Raw genomic sequence first — 21,155 nt, forward strand, 5'->3', positions numbered from 1 at the left:
GCTTTTTTTTTTTTGCCACAACATGTATAATTCAATCATTGAACTGACATTCAAGTAATTCTTGGAGGGGATCAATAGATTCTATCATCACCAATGCCAATTGTATGGTGTAGTGTAAACAGCAACACAGCATATAGAGACACTAGTAAAACAAATGTTTAAACACCAAGATAACAACGTGCAAAAATATATTAAAATTCGGCACTTCATGAAATTGGGTTCCCAATTCAATCTCATCCACTCAATTTCAAATCGAACACATTATCACCATTAACTGTACCATACAATCTAACTTGGACGCCTTATGCCTGTTATTATCCAAAAGAGATCAGTTTCGAACACAAGTTTAAACTACTAAGCTCAAAAATTTAATAACACTACAATTAATTTACATACACATACAAACTATAAAGAATGATTTGCTTGTTTTAATCTTTATCATGTATAACAAGATCCCACAACATTCAATCTCTGAATGTGTTTGGATAGCAAATTATTTATACAAATTTATGTGTTTGTATCATAAACATATTTTTCAATTACTATTTTATTTCAAATAATCACGTTCAAAAAATGTTATAATATTTTTAATTCAAAATATTATCCCAAATAATCTCCTATTCAATAACAACCCACGAAGTCTAACTTCTACTCCGTCTTATATCAATGACAACCCACGAAGACTTTTCCTGGGAATAGCCGTACTAGAAAGGTACGGGGAGAAATAAAATAAGTCAAATATAATTATTAGCGACGCACAAGAAGAATTTGAATGCATTCTTAAGACCAATTTATCGGACCTTAAGGCCCAACTTAGATGATAAGGACGATAGTTAAGTAATTACGAAATTCCTAGTTTAAATTTCAAACCCTCACTTTTTTTCCTTTTCCCTTGCAACGTTTGAAACCTGTACCGCTTCCTCATAAAGGTGAGACAAACTCATATACTAATAAGACTGAGGAATTGAAGTAAGTGTAACTTTTTCTGGCACGTGAATCCCTTGTGTTGGAATTTGATGCACTGAAAATAAAGGAAGCAAGTCAGCAACATTCGTCCTTTTCATTGTACTGTAAAATAGCAGGAAAAGTAGAGCTTAACCGAATAAAGAATTTCTGCAATAGAGAAAAATGAATAAAAATGTCAGGATAAAGGTAAAGACGGCTAGAGATCCTCAAATATATTTAAAATGCGGACAGTAGTTAAAAATTCAATACGTGACATCACAAGTCAGGAGCGAAGGCGCAACTCTGTTGGTCATCAACCAGATGGTTCATGTGCTGATGCAGCATGTGTCACAGTGATATAAAGCATTTAGCTGGACCAACATCCTTAAAGCATGGCAACAGAAACTCTAGTCCAATTTGCCAATCAGCTTAACTTCCCAAGTTCCAGCGCATTAAGTTGCTCTTTGATCGGGTTCAGCAGTAAACACGAGTGCTGTTGAGGATAGCACCCTAGGGAGCCAGCATTGAGAATCTGCAAATCCTGATTGCCGCTTTTACAAGGCACTGATCAACTAAGAAGCCCAAGCTTGTGTAACAGGTGCAAGTACTCACATCTGAGCTGTAATACATTTATCAATTTAAACGGGGCAGCTGCCTGCTGCAATAACCTGCCACCAGCCCTTCAATGAGATCTTTTGTCATTTAAAACAATCCACGCACAGCCAGGAAACGTACACTGAGGACGAGCTCAAGGGACTGGTGAGAAAGCAGATCTCTTTAGAACCTCATGCCAAAAATCCTTTGCACCTCAGTATCCCTCAGGCACATTCATGCGCAAACCATGGTGCCTTCCATCTTTTGCAACTCAAAATAGGGATTATGATTTGAAGAAACATGACGTGCCATGGCAATAGCTGCACCCAAGGCAGTGGATCACAGTTTCAGTTCTTGCATTGAGAAGTCGAAGAGCAGCACAAATCCAGATACACATGGAACATCTCTTACCAAATTCTGAAGGAAGAGGTTCATAGAAAATCATCCTCTTCAAAAGCTCAAATCCATGGTGTCCAACCTTCATACATATTGCATAAATTGTCCACACTTGTTGCTTGTTTGAGCAGAAAATCAACTTGTTCAGCAATACTAATATCTCTGTGAATGGGGGCAAAAAACTATTAATAGATCCAATAATAAGATACCTGGCGAAAAAGCCATGGCACGCACATACCTGTTATTTGCGATATCCTGACCATCAAGTTTCATCTCTACTCGCCTTAGTATTGACATTGCATAAGCATTTTTGCCTACAAGCTCAAACGTTACAAACAGCATAAGAAGCATGCTATTTTCATTATCTAATAATCCAAAAAAAAAAAAAATGAAGATCCCGTATCACAGTATTAGAGCAAGGGGAAAACCACAAGAAGCCAAAAAGGCATGCACCACGATTTTAAGTTTCCATAAGCTCTGCACCCTAATTTCTCAAATTAAAAAAATAAATACATTTGCAATATCAAAAAGCTGCTATAGTTCTGAAAAGGAACCGCAGATAATGCACAACAGCTGCTCTAGCAATTCAAACCATGTCAGATTGCATCGAAGTGAGGTAATTACCTCCAAAACTATAGAAACATTTTATAGTAGGTCTCTTACCACCACAAAAGACCCAGAACCTTAAATAGAGTTTTTATTAGTTATCTTACCCCTGGTAGCTCGAGTTCCAGCTTCTGTAGAAATAAATGAAGTGTCATGTGTTCCCCCCACCTTGTCTTCGTTTGACAAGGAAGCTTCCTTTCTAAGCACCGACTTTCCTTGGGAACTTACCTGACTCAGAAAACGGTAGTATTATGAGGTTGGCATGCATATAATTTTTAAGGCAAGCACTTTTAACCTTAAATCACAATTATATACCTGAATGCTTACTGAGCCTGATTGAGTAGGAAATGATTTCTCATGAGGAACAGCCTCATTTAAGCAAAATTGGTTTGAAAACTCTCTCGCCTCTCTGTTACTAGTATCATACAAAAGTGGTTCGGTCACATCTGAACCATTGGAGCTATCTGGAAGACTAACTTCAGCTAATGTAACACCAGAATCCAAGCTTCCGCTCAAGATAGTTTCAGGAGGAGATATCCAGCTTTTCTCTTGCAATGACAGGTCATTCAGACGAAGAAGATCATGATAATTTTCAGGATAAGATTTGGAGAAAATCTCACTCTCATCATTATGATATGCAGTGATATCACCGGCTAAACCTTGGCTAGACAAATTATTGTCCGGCGGCCTTTCCTCTTGGCTGTCCCCCAATCCTTCAAGAGCCTGAAAAAAAAAATGGATAGTGAATTTGTCTGCTAGGAGCAGTTACTTTGGGGTTTGGAAACGAAATTCTATGGGCAATATATATTTTAGATTACTTTGTGAAGATTTCCTGCATGAAGACTTGCAGTACGTGCTAGCCTGGTCAACATGGAATATAACCCCTTCACAGAGGATGTGAGAGGTGGTACCAAAGGCTTAAATGCTTGACAAGCCTCCGTGGTTCTTATATAATAAGACTGGAATATAGCTTGACCATGAATTGGGGATATTTCCATCTGCGTTTCTTGCTCCTTGCCCATAGCATCAGTCATAGCAGCAACATCCTTAGACAACAGAGATTCAAGCGGCAGCAAAATAGCATTCACCTGTATAGAATGTGACTCATTTAGAAATGAAGACAAATTTCACTGCAAAGAACCTTGAAATTATGACTTCAAACTGAACAAAGGAAACTGAATAAATTGAACAAAGGAACATGAAGACCTTAGAAAGATCTTCCATAAGAGAGAAGTGTAAGGCAGCAGCCTCCTTTCCCAAGCTGTGAACATCATGTAGACCTTCTGTTATTGCCAGGACCTATAGAAAATGGAGGAGTTCGCCAAAAATAAGTACTGAGCAATGTTTATGTTTAAGGCCTTAAAAAGGCGATGACCTTTGGACAACTTTCTGATACTTGTACCTCCCACAAAATAAGCTACTTGTTACATTCATTGAAGAATAGGTTTAAATAACAATAAAGTTTAATTTAAGCACAAATTACTTTTATGAGTAGAAGTTATACAAACAAGGGATGATAAGGCTTATCATCACCACAGGGTAAATCAGTGCAGAGGAATATTCAAGAAGATAATGGGATTGAAGATGATTTTATTGGTAAGGCAATAATAAATGCATATTTCTCCACAGTCAAGTCTAGGACATGAAGTTAAACAATTTCTCATCGAGACAGCACAGCCAAAAAGCACATATACGAGCTATCCAAAGTGGAAATTTGCAATGGTTTAAAGCAAAAGAAAGTATCACAATTAATTTAACTACCATTATAGCTATGTGGCAAGAGTTCAAGTACAGACATAATAAGGAGCAGTAAAGGTTCAGACTAAGTTCTAAAGCAAAAAGCACACATCAAAAGCCAATTTCCAAGATGCCTCAAGCATGGAACCAAATTCTGAAGTATTGAACCAAGTGATGAATGACTCAAACTTAGACCAACTGATGAATGCAACATACCTCCTCAAGCATAGAACCACATTCTGAAGTCAAAGTTGTATGGCCTTTGGTAATGCCCGCAAAAGCTGAGAGTGCTACACTGGCTTCATAAGCAGAATCCCGCATTGCAAGTAGTGTGCTCTGCAAATCACCTGCACAACAATAGGCAGATCCTAAAGTTGTGCATATAGAGAGGACTTCATATTTATCTATACTCAAGTTTTAACTCTATTTTTTTTAATTTTTAAATTTCTTGCTATTTTGAATTACAAGAATGCATCTGCTCTCTGCTCTAAGATGGTTGTTTTCTGAGCATCTTGTAACTCGATGGAAGCAGTCAATCAGTAACTTAAAAGGACAAGCTTCACCTATCACGGATAATTACACTTCTCCAATGCCGACAAAGAACAAGATAAACCAAATAATTCTGTAAAGGGACATACTAAACATGCACATACCCGTATTGTCACCAAAATTTCTGTTTCTCATTTTTTAGTGAAAGATAAATTAGCAAAAATAAACTAGTCCTTTTCATTTACCAATAAACCTTGCACATGGTCCTTAATCTGGGCTGGGGATATATAGTTCGACATAAATTTTTGGAAGTCAAATTCAATTTCTCTCGTATGACTAACTTAACATGGGCTCACAACACAGACATATATGGCCACTACAATCTTGTTGATGATTTAGTCAGTAAATCAATCAAGCAAAGTTTGGAGACTGGGAACTATCAGCATTTTCACTCATTAATGGCAATTTGTAAGTTCCAGAATGATTCAATTGATAACTTATCAAAGTAATTTAGAATCAATAATTATTGAAAGTTGTTGCCAACAACTATGGGAAAATCCTTTTTACTTAATTTAAATGGCCTACTAGGTACATAATCATTTGGTAATTCATATTCTCCATATCCCTCTTTTTGGTTTCATTTCAAGGTGAAGCAGGTCAAAGTAAAAACTGTTTCTTTCATGTTCATCAGTAATTTCCTGATCCAAACTCATTATGGACAAAATGGGAGTTAGAATTCAAGTTCTGGACAGGTCTCTTCAGCCTTTTTCTATTTTTCGGTATTCTATATGACCACATAAGAAATATTGGTATGCTATTTGACCAAATAAGAAATCTAAAAGGGGCAATTTTACTGGCTAACCTCTTGAAAGATGGTGTTCAGGCATCAAGTGCGGTATTTAGAACCAGAGATCATATATGGGAAAACTATCCTGAAAATTAGTCAGATGTAATTTAACTAGCAGATTTCATGGAATGTTAAGTTGGGTTTGGTTTTTGCTCGGATAGCTGGTGCTTACGCTCTTTCCCATCTTGAGATCCCCATTCACTCAATGCCCATCCTTTCTAATATTTCTCTCCCATGTAATCTCAGACTAATCATCGATCAATACGATCTTCCTTAAAAGCGAAAACCAATTTTTGAATGCAATTCCTTGTGGTAATAAAAAGTTCACACATTAAAATTTATCAACCTAAAACTATAAAAAAATTATCGTACAAAAGAGTTCACAAATTCATGGCAAATAAAGAAATAATGGATTAAGAGTTCACATCTGAAAACCAGATTACCTGACGCTGATTTCACTTTAACAGAGGCGACGCAAAGTTCATTACTTGCAGAAAATAGACCACTAGAAGCAGCTTCCATATTGCTCTGAGCAAACTTCCATTCCTGTTCAGTACCTGAAAGAGGAAAGCTTTCCATACATTCATCAACAAAGAAAGAAGAGCGTATAAAACCAACAATAAAAACCAATTTTATCATTCATCCAATGAATAAAGTAAATGTTTGTCCTCACGTGTAAAGGAATGATAAGTAATGTCCAGTTTGGTCAGAACATTCAAGTAAGCTTGCTGCCAGGTCCTGCCATCAGAAACAGTCCTCAAAGGATAGAGCTCTTCTGAATTTCGAAATATCCCATCTCTTGATGCTTCAAACTCCAATATTAAAATGCAAATTTTCATTATCTCTGATGCCTTTTCTCTAGCTTCCCATAACAACTGCCTCCGTCTCATTAGATGATCATGGAATTCAGGCGGTATCCCTGAATTCCTAGTCAAACTATTTCCAGTTGCACTAGAACTTGGACCACCACAAGCCCAGACCATTGCTCTCTCAAGCTGCCCTTCAGCTGTGACAGAAGTTTGCTCACAAGCTTGCAAGCTCTCAAGTGATCTAGCTATTCTTGCAATGGATGATTGTAAACTTTCCACCAACTTAGGTCTGCTAATGTTTAAAATAACTGGAAGTAAGTTATCCTGACTTGCAAGAAACTTATGGGAGATAAGCCTGTTATGCTGCAAAGGGTTTAGGGTAATATCATGCATCCATTCCATTTGAACAATTTCAAGGCTGGCCTTTAGAAGAGCCTCTTTTAATTCATTAACCTGCCTTTCCATGATGGAGGCAGCCGATCTTGCTGCTCTGACAGTTTCATGAGCACTGCAGTACTTTTCAAGCATGACTTGGACTCTTTTTACTGCCCCAACATCTCTCACCGGATCAAATTGAAGGTCCCTTCCTGTCTCATTCATATGCTTCAAGGACTCACACTCCGTGTCTAATCTTACCAATAAGATAGGAGCAACACGTTCTCTTAAATAATGCTTAATATGTTCTTGAATTCGCGCTTCAATTTTCTGCCTGACTGCATTTACTAGTTGATCAAATCCCAAATTCTGATCAACAAATGAAGATACATCATGTGTGCAGGAATCAAGAAAAGAGTCAACAAGAGAGACCTTCCAAATAAAGAAGGCATGACTACTTAGCACGCCTGAAAACTTCCATACATAATCAGATATTGGTCCCGAATTGACCAAATCTTCAAGGTGAGAATTTCTACTTGAGCCAGATGCTGCTAATTTATCAAATGAAGCCAAAGCTTGATCAACTGATTCCAACTCAGAGAAGGGCTCCATTAGTGCAGCGAGAAGAGCTTTGCTTCTTGAAACATGCGGCTCTCTCTGCTGATCAGTTCTGATTTGAGATTGCAAAAGATGTTCAGATGTCATCAAAGCACTTAAAATATTTGCCTCTTTCTTTATAAGAGAACTAGTACGGAAGTCCTTCTGGTTCCATGTCTGATGAAGCTTATCCAGCTGTGCTCTGCAAGCTTCTTCTTGGGAGGCAAGCTCCTCAGCTTCTTCCCAAGACAAATGATCTCTGCCCTTGACGGCAGCTTCTTCAAGAGCCAACTGTTGCTCAGTGATGAGACCAACCTTAACAAAGTAATTCTGCTCAAGTTCAACCAACGAAACCCTCTCTTGTTCAACCTCTACAAGTTGCTCCAGAGATGTATCAATGGATCCCTTGATTTGTGAGAGTGATCCAAACACATCCATTACTTCTGAGTTGAATGAAACAACACTCCTTATTACATCAGGTAGAACAACTTCAATCATTTGGCTAGCAAACCGCTTGCAGGAAAGCAGGCTGGTCTGAAACATTGAAGCCCAGTTGTCTCGAGACAAGCAGTTAACACGGTCTCCATCTACATTACCTCTTGAATCCCCATCCATATGTTGATTGACTTCATTAAGAAACCCTGCTACAAGTAAGCATTTTTGTATTTGCTCTTCCAAGTAATTGAAAATATTTCCAAGATCAGACTCTGGTCTGTCATCTGAATTTCCCCAAATGGAACCATTCAAGTTATTAACTATTGCCTTCTTGACATCATTATACAAAGTAATGGCAGCATAATTTAGGATAGTCCGAACATTTTCCTTCTTCTCTTCAATATCTCCCTGAGATCTAGGATCCTCAGGAACATCAACATTTACTGTTCCCAAAGCAAATGCATCTGCTTTCTCCTCAGACCTGGAAGACCGCATATAGTTCATGAAAGTAGACAAGAGACAATCCTTAGCTTCTGATTCAGTCTCTGGACCAATGGAGTCCAGAAGTTCTGTGCACTCTTTTTCCATTTTCTCTATTTCTACTGCATATTCTCCCACCTTAAAACAAAGTTCATCGTAGCTACTCTGAGCAGAATTGAACCAATTCCCATGTAACTTTGCAATGAGCTCAGAAGCCTGTCTCCTAGAAACGGAGAGAACATCAGAGGAGAGCGTACTCATTGAAAGCTGCAGAACTTGTGCCCAACCATGTACTGGGCTGGTAGTCAGATAATTCAATGGTAGGATCCGCTGCAGAGCCAGTGCATACGTTTGGAGTGTTGTAACTGCAGAAGAAAGTCCATGATCCAGCTCAGCCACTAATAGAGAAACTTCCCTATCTATCTCATAGCACTGAACTTGCGTGGGTTCAGGAACAATGGTCAATGGAACCCCAGCCTGAAGAACAGCAGATGTCAGAGATAAAGATTCTTCAGCACCAGTTAGCCTAATCGCTTCAATTTCTGGTATTGACCGACTTCTCAATGCATCAAGTATCCTTCCATGCTCTTCAATCCAACTTGTTGCCTCTTCAGCTTTCTCCATCACTGCAGCCTGCGCTTGGGCAAATTCCCGAGCCTGTATTTCCAATGCAGCATGGATCGTTTCGGAGTTGCAAGATGCTTCAGCAACAATAGACTTGGCTGATGTTTCATGGAGAGCAAGATTGGACCTCTCTTGGTCAACCCGATGAAATAAAGCAGAGACAATCTCATACTGATTTAAGATGCTTACAAATCTCTGGACATACATTGACAAAAATTTCAAGGGTAAAAAAGACCAAGTAAGGGAAACTTAAAGGAAAATAAGAGAGTGAGAGGGAGGGAGGGAGATTATATACCTCAAGGGAAGATTCAATAGCAGGTAAGACAGCTAGGAGAAGATTGTGATGCTCCTAACCAAAATCAAAAGAACAGTCATGCAAATAAATATAAATACACAGTGAACCACTGCATCAATTCTTGTAAAAAGAGATAGCAACTGCACCTCAAAGAGCATGATATGAAACAAAATCACTCCTGTAGTGTATTTAGAGATGCCATAGTTCTATTGGACAGAAAATTATGCAATACTCAAAGTTAGGCATGACACTGATAATAACAACTCTAAAAACATCAGTACCTGCAATGGAACCCGAATTTCTTGCATACGTGATGCAAACAAACTCAGGCTCACTGCAAGCTCCATGCCTTTTCTCTCCTCACCAACAATTGCTGCATCATCATGAAAATCTCCACGTGTCCATTCCACAAGTGGATCCCAAACAAAAACTTCAAGCAACATCAAGATGATATCCTTATTCTTCTTCAGAACACCAAGAACTGCTTCACAGCTTGCTCTAAAAGCGCCTTCAATCCCAGTTAAACCTAGAGCTGCTTCAATTGTCTGAGTCAAGCGAAATGGTACAATCTCAGGAATTTTTAGTCGCTGGCCTTTATCAAAACACACATTGTAATCAATGTGCAAGATTTCTCCAGTAGAAAAATCAATAGGAATATTATCCAAATGCCGGTCACCCAGTCCTAGAATGTGGCCAACAATGCTCATGGTGGCTACACTGCCAGAGAACCTACAAGGAAAGGAATTAAATAAATGAACAAAAGTTGATTGTCCACAATTATTTCACATGAAACAAAAATTTATCTAATTATCCACCAACTGCTGCAGATCAATCCATTTCCCACGGCAACCGTATAACAAGCAATTGAACATCATCTTCATGAAAGAACTCTTTTTACTAGAGAGGAGCATTGGGTAGTCAGATACTGTCAGCAAGCATCGTTCCAACAAAATTTAAGTCCTCAGTCAGCACTATTTCTCACACTTTGGACCCTTTCACCAAAAGCAAAACACCTTAGATGTGGTGATGCGGCATGAACAACGCATTAATTTAGTGATCTAAACTTGTGAGAATACAAGGAAGCAAACAGTATCTGAAGCAAATACCCTAGGAAGATGTTAAATCTCATATCCTGTACGCCATCTAGTACTTATTTAGCTAAATATGTCTTATACAACCATAATATTCATTGCAATAATCAGCAATAGTCGAGATAGAAGTGCTGCGAATGAATCACATAACTTCCTATGCCTGTTGAACACTTCAGGGTTCCCTTCTTATCATTTCTTCTACAGTATCTGACAGGCAAACCGTATACCAGACAAAAACCAAGTCAACCTTTTGGATGGATGATCTAGTGGACTTTAAAAAGCCAACAGTAATGAATAAGCACATTCCAGAATCAAAAGCATACAGTTTACACAATGCGTTGAAAAATCAACACAAAATAAAAGGTCAAAGATAAAGAAAAAGGCCAAGCAATTCAGCCAAAGAATCCATGCCCCTCTATCAAAAAAGAAACAGATAAAAAAAGGAAAACAAAAAAGAGCAACTAGAAGTTCAAAGCAAGTCATTGACAGATGCAGACATATTTGGTTAATCACAGTTCAATCTACCACAACTTACACGTTTTGATCATCAGCACCACACAACTTACAGCGCAATCTTTTACTTAGGCATGCAGAAATTGGTTAACACTGTCCACAGATATAGAAATACATTTAATAACTCCTACATGCCATTCATTATCAAAACAATATGAACATAACAAAAATATTGGGTCTCTGGTTATTACGGCTTCAGGCCAAATGGCCGGTCCTCTGTCTCCTATGAGGATATTGCAAAGAAAATTGCTCAACTTATTTATCCACACACACAAGACATGACAACTTGCATTATTATATAGAAGCTATGGTGACATAGAACCAACAGCTTCCAAAAACTAGTACACAACCAATGACTTCTAACAAATACAAGCTTTCCGAGCTTACCCACAAAAAAAAAAAAAGCCAAGTTTTCTAAGCCATTAGTGCATGAATATAGTAACATCACTAATAGATCGTGAGATAAAATCTTCGAACTCAAATATAATTTTCAAGTTTAAATAAGTAAATATAGGTCATAAAAACACAAAATGATGGAAGATATAACGGGGCACCTCTTCAATTTTGAGCTAAAGGCTTTAAAGCCTTCGCTGGCACACCACAGCTCCTGATGAAGAAGTTGCTTAGGAGCCTCCTCCATTAGATCCAAAAGAACTTTTCGCTTGACTTCATGGGGCCAGTCCCTTCTTGAAATTACCCGTCTTATGCCTTTCTCTTTAAGTGCGGGTATTATTTTGCCATAGAACATGTCAATTGGTCGGGGAACAGCTGGAGGTACGGCATCATTGGTATTACCAGCACCCAATGCTGAAAGTTGTCCCTGCTGGACGTGATTTTGCCATGATTTAAAGAGACTGTAAATGCTTATTACATTATCCACCCACTGGATGAGGCCAGCTCGACCACTTATTGGTGTCACAGAATAGTAGCGAATCCCAAGAGATTGACCACGAGTCACAGAATGTGAATGAAGAAAACCATTTACAACTTGCAATAGCTGCATAATTCGAGCATCAAGACGTAGGTCTTCTCGGCCTTTCAAGAGATAGGTGTACTTCTGACCATTAGAGCCCACAATACTTAGTTTTTTAGGTTTGGTCTTGGTTGGTAAAATATTTACTTGCATAGAAAAAGAGGCGACTGTGACAATCCCATTAACGCCAGTACTGAGGTTCCTTTCGGTATCAGATGCTATTATTTGCTTCTCAAGCCCAGGAATGGGAGCTTCAGATGAGGACAGCTGGGCCAGTTGTGGTGCAACATCTCCAAGAGATACTGATGACTTTCTTTGATAAGACAAGGAAGCAGCAATATTCTCAAATGGTCGCCACACATCACCAAGAGCTGCTGCAGATGCAGGAGGAGTCTTAAAATTTAAGATGGCTGATTTAAGTTGACCTCCATACTCTTCATGAAACCACATCTCATGAGGTGTTTCAGGTTTCCTAGAAGTAGAAGCTAATCGACGCTCCAAGACTACAGCAACTGGAGCCATCATGGCTGAGTATTTTGCAGAATTTATTTTGTTCTTCTCCCCATGACTTAGAGTCACATTCTCTGCAATTCGTGTAGCTTCCTCTTTCAGCAAACTTATGCGCCTCATCACATCTAGCAGAGTTTGCATTCACCTTGGTTAGCATGACAGGATGAAGGTAGAAGATTTACGAGGAAATTCATATGTATATAAATTATTTGCCTAAGAGGGAAGAGAGAGACAGCAAAAACAAACCGTGTACCTTCAGCCAGCAAGTTGCAAAGAAAATTTTGTGGATGTTAATGTTGTAGAGGGTTTACAAATACCTGGTCTAGTCCCAACCCAATTCTAGTTCTAGCAGTATAGCCCTTAAAGAATAAAAAACTGGAAGCACATTAAATATATTAACAGCACGCATTCCACTAGACAAATCACAACCAATCAACAAGGAGTCAGATATTTATCTGGTACAGCACAAGCTTCTGATATAGAACTTTAGCCAGACACAAACTGTGACATGTGCACCAGACTCAAAATGAAGAGGCAATGGAAAGTAACAATTAAAGAAGAATGCTACGAAGCCATGAGCATAATGACACTGCAGATCGAGTACAGGGAGTTTGGAAGGCTTATAACAAATGAGACAATCTTCAATTGAACACTCACGATTTTGGTCATACATTATGGGACATTGACACTAGAACAGTTGTTCACGTCCCCCACATTTGTAAGTTTAAAATTAAACCGAACCTCGTCTCACTGTTGATAGCAGATTATCAAGCACAGATGATTTCACCTAAAGGTAGTAAAACCCAAGAAAAAAAAAGGCTGGTCTGGTAAATATTACCTGCATGAAGATCCTGAAGCGTGCTTAGCCAAAGTTCCTCCCAAAAGACAGTAACATTTTCAAGTTCTTTAATGATCAGCTGGGCATCCTGAACTAGGCTTGGATAGAGCTTATACTGCATGTGATCAACACATAAGAATAAACTGCTAGTGTTGAACTTATAAACAGATAACAGTTTTTTTTTCGTTTTGCGGGTCAAGTAAATAATAAATCATTGTAAACAAACAGCTCTACAGTTTCTGCAACAGAGGACTATCTATCTTGTGGTAGTACTTCGGAAGAGTAATCCAACAAAGAAAATATAAAAGGGGGAAGAACCTAATAAGGTAGGTTTCCAAATGACCGGTCCAATTATACAAGCAATAAAAATTGCTCTATACTTCTGCCTTGAAGATCATCATTATTGTTTAGACCTATTTGGCATCACTGTAGTGAAAGACTCAAAATCCACGTATCTGATTGGGTCCAGAACCAGAACCAATTTCTCAGATCTGTGTATCTAGAACAGACTCCCATTTATCACAAACCTACTCTGAACTAAACTTTTGAGGAATAAGCAGCATTGCACTCAACACAACTTCTGTAATTCAGTTCTTTATTTCTTCTCTTTTTCTCATATCCTGAATATACCCAAGCAGATATAACAAATGTTTAATCACTAACTAAAAATATTCACAGAATATGCATCAAAGAGAAAACCAGACTCGCTGTTGAGCAAAATCGATGCAATGACAAGGGGAACATTCAGCTCTCTACTAAAAATAATCAGGGGATGGACACTAATTTCAGCAAAATCAGACGCCAAAAGACACAACTGACTGGAGTTTTAGAGGAAGAGTTGGTCTTTACAATTTTCCTTAACCAAAAATTCTCTATGCAGATAAAGCTCCAATTCCAGAGCTGTGCACCCAGTTTAAACTTCTTAACCAGACTATCCTAGCATAGAATAATGACAAAGCAATACGAGATGAACATCACCACTACTACTGTCCAAATATTTTTTAACAACTAAACGAAAGAAAGAGCAGGAAAGAGAACTCTTGTCAGAGAAGGAAAATTTTGCTTTACCAAACAAGCCAGTATCTTTTGAAGCTCCTCAGGAATTTCCTTCTCTTGGGTGTTTGCATCAACTAGAGCAGGGTACACAATAGACCAAGGAGATAGTTTTGACAGCTTGACCAGTAAAGTTTCTAGCTGTCTCCTAACTACTTGTTCTGGATGACAACTTAATCGTGCAAATAGTTGAGGTGTTATCTCCTTCAAAAAAAAATAATTATTAGAAAATCATCCACCAACATTGGTATGACATCCTAAAAGCGTAACTCACCTGCCATGGTAGCAAAGGAACAGTTGAAAGTGCAGGTTCAAGAGTATCTTCCAACTCAACGCCATAGTTGAGAAGAATATTTAAGACGTATAAAGTTGCCCTCATTGTGTAGCTCATGGACTTATGATTTGAGTGATGCAGGCCAGATAGTTGACAATCAGAGTACATGGAAGATGAATACGAAAGGTAATTGATGAAAGCTTGAGCTGCTTGACCAAAGAGGGATACCCTTCTTCTTCTCAAAGACCGCCAAAGATCAGTTATATCATCAATCAAGGATGTTACTGCTGGATCATCAAGGGCAATCTTTGCACTGGCTAAGGACTTCTGCAATTTAGATTTTAGCATAGCAGAAAGGGTTTCACCACTATGATCTTCAGCTCCAGGTGCTCCTGCTGTAGCTTCAAGAATATCTGTTATTTGCTCAGACAAAGATTTGACATTCTCCTTCTGCCAACATTCTGAGACAACAAAATTTTCCATATTCTCATTTAGAACTTCTAACGATCTTTTCTGTAGGAGCTCTGAGACAATGTCTTTCACTTTTAGCTGCTCTATCTCGGTTAAACTTAAGCTTTGATGATGGATTTCAGAATGAAAAGCAGATGAAACGGAAGAAGAATGAAGGAGAGCTTCATTATCTGCAGAAAGAAATGATCTTGCCTGAGCATAACACCAAGAGGCATATGAAATCCATGACTTCCCCATATTAAGGCAGAGTCGAGTAGATAGCTCCCTTGCAGCACCCACAAATTCCTCAGTAATAGCATCAATATTAGGTTTAGCACTCAGAGCATCATTTCTAAAGCTAGAAAACCCTCTGCCAGAGTCAAACGTGTCAGTATTAATAAAATCTTCTCTAAACTTCAGAACGACATCTTTCAACCTTGGATCTGAATAATTTTGTTCCAACCAATTTGACAGTTTTAAACATGCCTTTGCCTTCAAGACATTGTCAAAAGAATCAGAAGAAACAATTGCAGAAGAAAGCATGCTAGGACGTACAAGTGACCACATATTGGAAAATGCATCATCAAGCTTGCCTTCACTGTGCATCAACAGGATGTCCTCATACTGCAAACTGGAGATGATATAATCACGAAAGTCGGTGTCAGGGCAATTTGCTACATTCTCCTTAAGGTAGTTGCTTAGACGATTTGCCAACACCAAATTTCTTTGCTTGCGAGATAAGTTCAACAAGTTATTACATAGCTTGAGAGTCGCAGGTGATGTTGGTTGAGTATTTTGGTAAACTCGGAGAACTTTTAGCCATAAACTGCAATCTTGATGAACTCGATTAATCGGGGACTGAACTGCTTGAATATATGATCCTAATAATGACTCTAAATGATTGTCTTGGCTGCCCCGCATCTGGTACTTTTCCTCCAATGCCAGTATGCAGTATAAATGGTTGACATGTGGTGCAGCATCAGAGAGACCATCGAGGGGAAGAACAGATAGTGTTTCCTCCAGTATTGACTTGGCTTTCTGCAATTCGTGAGGTACCTTGTCCACTTTCCCCTCCTTCTGGAAAAGCATTGCCTGCAAAAGCATTTGCTCACTCCTTTGCAAGGCTAACTTGGGATCAAGTGTGAGTTCATTGCTACTTTTTGGTGTCAAATCAAGGCATGCCCATGATGCCTGAACATCGCCCTCATCAAAACGGGCTAATGCTTGGACGGAGTTTATTTCATTTCCTGCAGTAGTTAGAGCACCAGAGTAGCTCTTTCCTGCATGCTTTGATCGTAGTGCTTGCAGCTCCAACAACCAGGATTCCAAAGCTTTCCAATCAGAAACTGCAGTATAACTCTCAATAATACGAGCAATAGCAAACTGTACTCCTTCAGAACCCATAGAACTGAGTGAATCATCGGTCTGTAGCAGATGTATAAAATGTGCTGCAGCCTTCTCATGTTGGCCCTTTGCCTGATATACTAGTCCAGTTATCCATGAAAATTGTTCTAGAATCTCACTATCACTTAACCTTTGATTGTCCTCAGCAAACAATGGAAAGAATGCCATGCTTGTCCACTTTTGTAGACCAATTAATGCCTCTGATTCATGATTCTTACAGAGAGCTAATGCCATGTGCCGTACAACCCTCAAAATTTCTCCATCAAACCTACCCCTGATACTCTGGACAACTTCACTCACCTGGACTCTTGAATTGTCCGTGAAAGATGAAGCAACAAAATTCTTAAGCTCTCGTAAACGCAGTGTGCAGTATTGGATTGTAGCATCATGACACTGGAGTGCCAATCCAGCATTCATCATTGGTTCACATATGCGAGAAAACCACTCCTCACAGACTTTCTTATTTGCACGGAAGAACAAAGAGCTCTGCCTAGATGGACAGGGCAAAACTGTTGATCCTTCATATGCATTGTACACATTTTTCTTCAGAGCCTCAACAAAATCTAGCAACAGCCTCATTGGCAACAAATGAGCATAAGAAGTGCTGGTGATGGTCAAATTTCCATCACTTTGGTGAGTATCAAGCTGTAGCAGATGAGAAATGTCCAGAAGCATTCGTTCCAATGCAGCAAAAGTTTGAGTGGGGCCACCAAGATTGGTCCGGAGTCTCGTAGAAATACAGCACCTTGCCGCTTCATTTATAGCCCACCAGGCACCTGCAAGAATATTGGTAGAGCAGACTCTTTCAAGAATATCCCTCTCCACTTTGACGTCCCTCCACAATCCATTTACATCAGCGTTTACCAATTCCTCTGACTGTATTAAAGGATGGTCTTTCGAGTTCCGGCAGGAACAGATTAACCGTTGAATCCAAGAAGACAAAGGCACTTTCCATCTCTGAGAAATGTAACTCAATATGGAAACAAGTTGCTGTGAGCGAAGTTGATGAGGTAGTTGCTTTATGGCAAAGACTTGCTTCCAGTACAAATTAGGCCTGTTTTTAACTCCACAAATAACACTGCTAGAAGAAGTAATCATTCTACAATCATACAGACCAAAAACATATATAGTAATAGGCAGAACATTGCAAAGCAACCTACCAAATGCATTTTTTATATCTTTTTCTGGGTCCCCAAGTTTCTCAAGGACAGTCTCAGCAATGTACAGGAAGTGAGAGGGATGGACAAGTTTTGCTTGCAGAAGCATGTCTAGAACCAATTTGACAAGAGATCTTACTCTTGGTTCTCTGTCTGATGCAGAATCCAAAATGGAGAACAGCAAATTCTGCATGACCTCTACATATCCCCAGACTTCACAAGGATAATGTGTTGCCTCCACATTCTCATATGCACAGATTACATTTTTACAGAATTTAGTTATCCATTCTAAGGCTTCTATTTTAACAGCTAAAGGAGCAGCAGTGTCAAGAGCTTTAACAAGGAGATTGGAGTAATTTCTCAAATACTCCAAAACTAGTATTGGATGTTGATTTTTAATATTATCCTCCTTCATTGGCTTTGAAAGTGCAGGTTCTCTTGTAGAGCAACTAGTCAGAAACTCAACGTCACTCAGTCTTTGCAATGTCTGCAATACTGCTAGTTGCAGTTCTACATAGGCTTCAATAGGTAAGCTAAAAGGATCTAATTTCTCCACCAAAAAGGATAATAATCTCTTTGACCTATTAAGATACAACGTGTCAACTTCTGTAACATTCATATAGCGACTTCCACCTGGAGAAACACACGTTAACAAGACTTTCAAATCAAAATGGATTAAAGCAAACAATTCTGATCGTGAATAAGATTTTTGAGCTGTAATTCCATCTCCAATGCACCCCTCACCGCATGTCTCTTTGAGCACAATAGTCTTCAACAAATCCAGCTCCTCAATCAAGGAATTGATTGTCCTTTCAACAACTTCTTCATTAACATGCTGCAGTAAGAAGATATAGGTAGCAGCAGCACTTCCAGTTACTAACTGATTTGGATGCAGACGCAATTGAGATATAGGGGCATCAAATCCTATTATCTTTTCAGCAGATGATGGGAGAAGCCCATGCTTTTGAAGCGACAGCAACTGTAAATTAGTTTTAAGAACCCCATGAACCTGAAAGGAAGTAATATTTACAGTCCTTGTGAGTTGGACTGTATTCCGCATGTCCAAGCTCTGAAACAAAATATCAACCGCAATAGGGAAAAATGTTGAAAACCTATCGCCTAAAATTTCTGCTAACAAAGTCAAGCACTTCCAAGAATCCTGAATCCATTTTGACCAACCATATTTCCTTCCAATCTGTGATAAACATCCTAATAAAAGAGGAACCATTTTGCAAAGAGGTTCAGTAATCTGTCCCAGCATATTCATTTCCAGCAAACCAGATGCTACAGACTTCAAAACTGTAGAAAAGCAAGATAGTAAAGCAAGTAATCTTTGAAATTGCTGTGGAGTACCAGGACTTCCATCCTGAAGTAACACATCCATGTCTCCTAGAAACTTTGATAGCAATCCCAAGGAGAACTGCATGTTATTTACCCAGTGTTTCTGAAATTGCAAGAAACTGTCCATAATCACACTCCGATCTGATTCTGCCAGGTCAGGCACCATTGCCCACCCAAGGAGCAGATCAACAATGTCAACAAAGTGAGGCTGGAAACATCTAGAAAAGTTTAAAGAAATTATAGTTAAAACAGCAAGAAGTCTGTGCAGTAAAATCAGGGAGGTTCTCTCATCTTCGAGAAGTTCCTGGCATGCTTTGAGAACAGGCAAGGCATATCTTTCGACTGCCCCAACATCTCCAACACTAAGAAATTCTCGTAGAGCTTCCAAAGCCAGCTCCGCTGTCGCATTTCCTATATTGATAAGCAGTGGCAATGCCCAACCCATGAACCGGTCAACCAAGCCACTGAGTATAACATGATTCTGCCTTCCATTTGATGCTAGAGGGACTGAACACAGTACAGAGCACAAAGCCCCATATGCTGTGGCTGCTGACTGCCGTACCAAATATGATCTAAGCAACACAGTGAAAGCAAAAGATAAATCAACAGAAATGAAGTATATTATCCTGATCATTAACTGGTCAATATCCACTCAAAATTTAAAGACCCTTTATTACAATGAATACAAGTTATTACATCCTATTAAAGTGCAAGGTATGTGATGCACTTGGCCCATCAACAGAACCAACTGGAATGTAGGTTGTATAACAAATTGCTATTCTTGTGCCATCCAAGAACAAATGTTTGATAGATTGAGATGGAATAAACTTCAATTTTTTTTTTTAATGAATTGCATAAGCTATTGAAACATAACAAGACAAGTCACGTGAATACACTCTGATGCCAAATCTGCAGCTAATTTTTAATGGAAAGTTTCAAATCATTAGTCACATATATTTTCAACCACTGTTGACATGAACATGGATTAACAAACTTATTTCGGTGGCCCAGTGGATCTTTTATCTTTCCCCTCAAATACCTATCCTTTACAAGAAACTTGTAATTGTGCAGATTCTAGTTGCTGAATTTAATTTCAAGCATATCTCTCATGATTTTAAACCACTCCTTGAAGCAAATCAGAATTAGTTTGATAATAAATGCAACTACAGTGGAGATCAATGACTACATGCTAGACTTAACTAGCTTGGAAATAACTTAAGCCCTTTAATTTTGGTAGAAACTTTCCGGCTAAGAAACAATATCTCGGAATATATAGTTTGTACATCAAGTATATTCTCGTCTATGATTCAACAGAAAATGCTGACACTTGAATCCAATCCAAAGGAGTCAAAAACTGCTGAGCCTGCTTGTCAATTGTTGACTTTTCGCTTGTATGTGATTAAGAAAAACCCTCTTTAACCAGCATGAAAGCCAAAAGAAAAAAGTAAATAAAAGCAGATAAGTTGTGAGGTCTTAACCTCTCCTACACCGTGAAAATTGGAAAACTACATTAAAATTTGGAAATGAGTATTATCAAAAAGTATCTCATAAACCACAAGAGAAAGATTAAAAAGTTCACCCTTAAATGACATGGATGTGATCCTTTTCCTTTTGATTGTTTTCCTATCAGTATCTGTGTTTTTTTTCCTTTTTCTTATCTGCAATTAAGTAAAACACTCCAAGATATGTTAGAACTTAGAAGTACATATAATCCACATGATACACCGCACGAACTCTTGTTTATATGTACCGTATTTATATTACAGCTAATGATGTAGTAAAAAAGCAGGCAAGCAATACTGAGTAAAATCTAGAAACAATGTTCAGCTGATTCCCAACCATTAGCAGTAAGGAAAAACTAAATTACGTGACATAGAGGAGGAATGAGAGCAGTTACTTGTCGGTGAGGAGTTGAGAGAAGCCTTGGGCGAGGAAAGAGGCGGAGTGAGTAACAAGAATGGAGTTGGGAGGGTAGAGAATGGCGCGGTGGAGTGAAGTTATGGCGGCGACGCGCGAAGGCTCCTCTTCCTCCGAAATTGACGAAGTAGCGGCTGCGTTAGCTGAAGAAGACGGCGTGGTTGAAGAAGTGGAAGGATCGTTGTCCTTGGGAAGAGCCGCCGAGAGAAGTGCGACGAGCTGTTGTTGGTGGTGGTGGAGTCCTTGCATCATCTCCTCCCGTGAGTATCAGCAGCAGCAGTGTTCCACAGATTCGCATCTCCTCTGGTGTTTCAGTGATTGCTTCAGTTGTCTAACGTCACCGTTTGCCGTTTGGCAGTTGCAAGGTAGTTTGACATGCATCAGTAGCAGTACCATGCTTGTCTC

General features: G+C 38.9%; 1 protein-coding gene across 2 annotated transcripts; it reads right to left on the reverse strand.

Moving 5' to 3' along the window:
* Positions 1-1,041: 1,041 nt before the first annotated feature.
* On the reverse strand, positions 1,042-21,141 carry LOC113731354 (uncharacterized). Of its 2 annotated transcripts, none has more exons than XM_072079414.1 (17): positions 20,731-21,141; positions 14,482-19,405; positions 14,223-14,411; positions 13,155-13,269; positions 11,388-12,441; positions 9,511-9,958; positions 9,230-9,283; positions 6,288-9,129; positions 6,058-6,171; positions 4,495-4,625; positions 3,748-3,840; positions 3,360-3,629; positions 2,857-3,264; positions 2,649-2,769; positions 2,174-2,249; positions 1,951-2,097; positions 1,042-1,859 (listed from the first exon to the last, which is right to left on the reverse strand). In XM_072079414.1, exons 1-16 carry the CDS (start codon positions 21,000-21,002, stop codon positions 1,998-2,000), a joined length of 11,211 nt encoding a protein of 3,736 aa, XP_071935515.1. In that variant the 5' UTR covers positions 21,003-21,141; the 3' UTR covers positions 1,042-1,859; positions 1,951-1,997. The 2 variants fall into 2 exon arrangements, with proteins under 2 accessions (XP_071935515.1, XP_071935514.1); XM_072079413.1 differs by having other exon boundaries at positions 1,362-1,859; positions 4,495-4,646.
* Positions 21,142-21,155: the final 14 nt, after the last annotated feature.

The sequence above is a fragment of the Coffea arabica genome, chromosome 2e (genome assembly GCF_036785885.1).
Source record: "Coffea arabica cultivar ET-39 chromosome 2e, Coffea Arabica ET-39 HiFi, whole genome shotgun sequence".
Classification (NCBI taxonomy): Eukaryota; Viridiplantae; Streptophyta; class Magnoliopsida; order Gentianales; family Rubiaceae; genus Coffea; species Coffea arabica.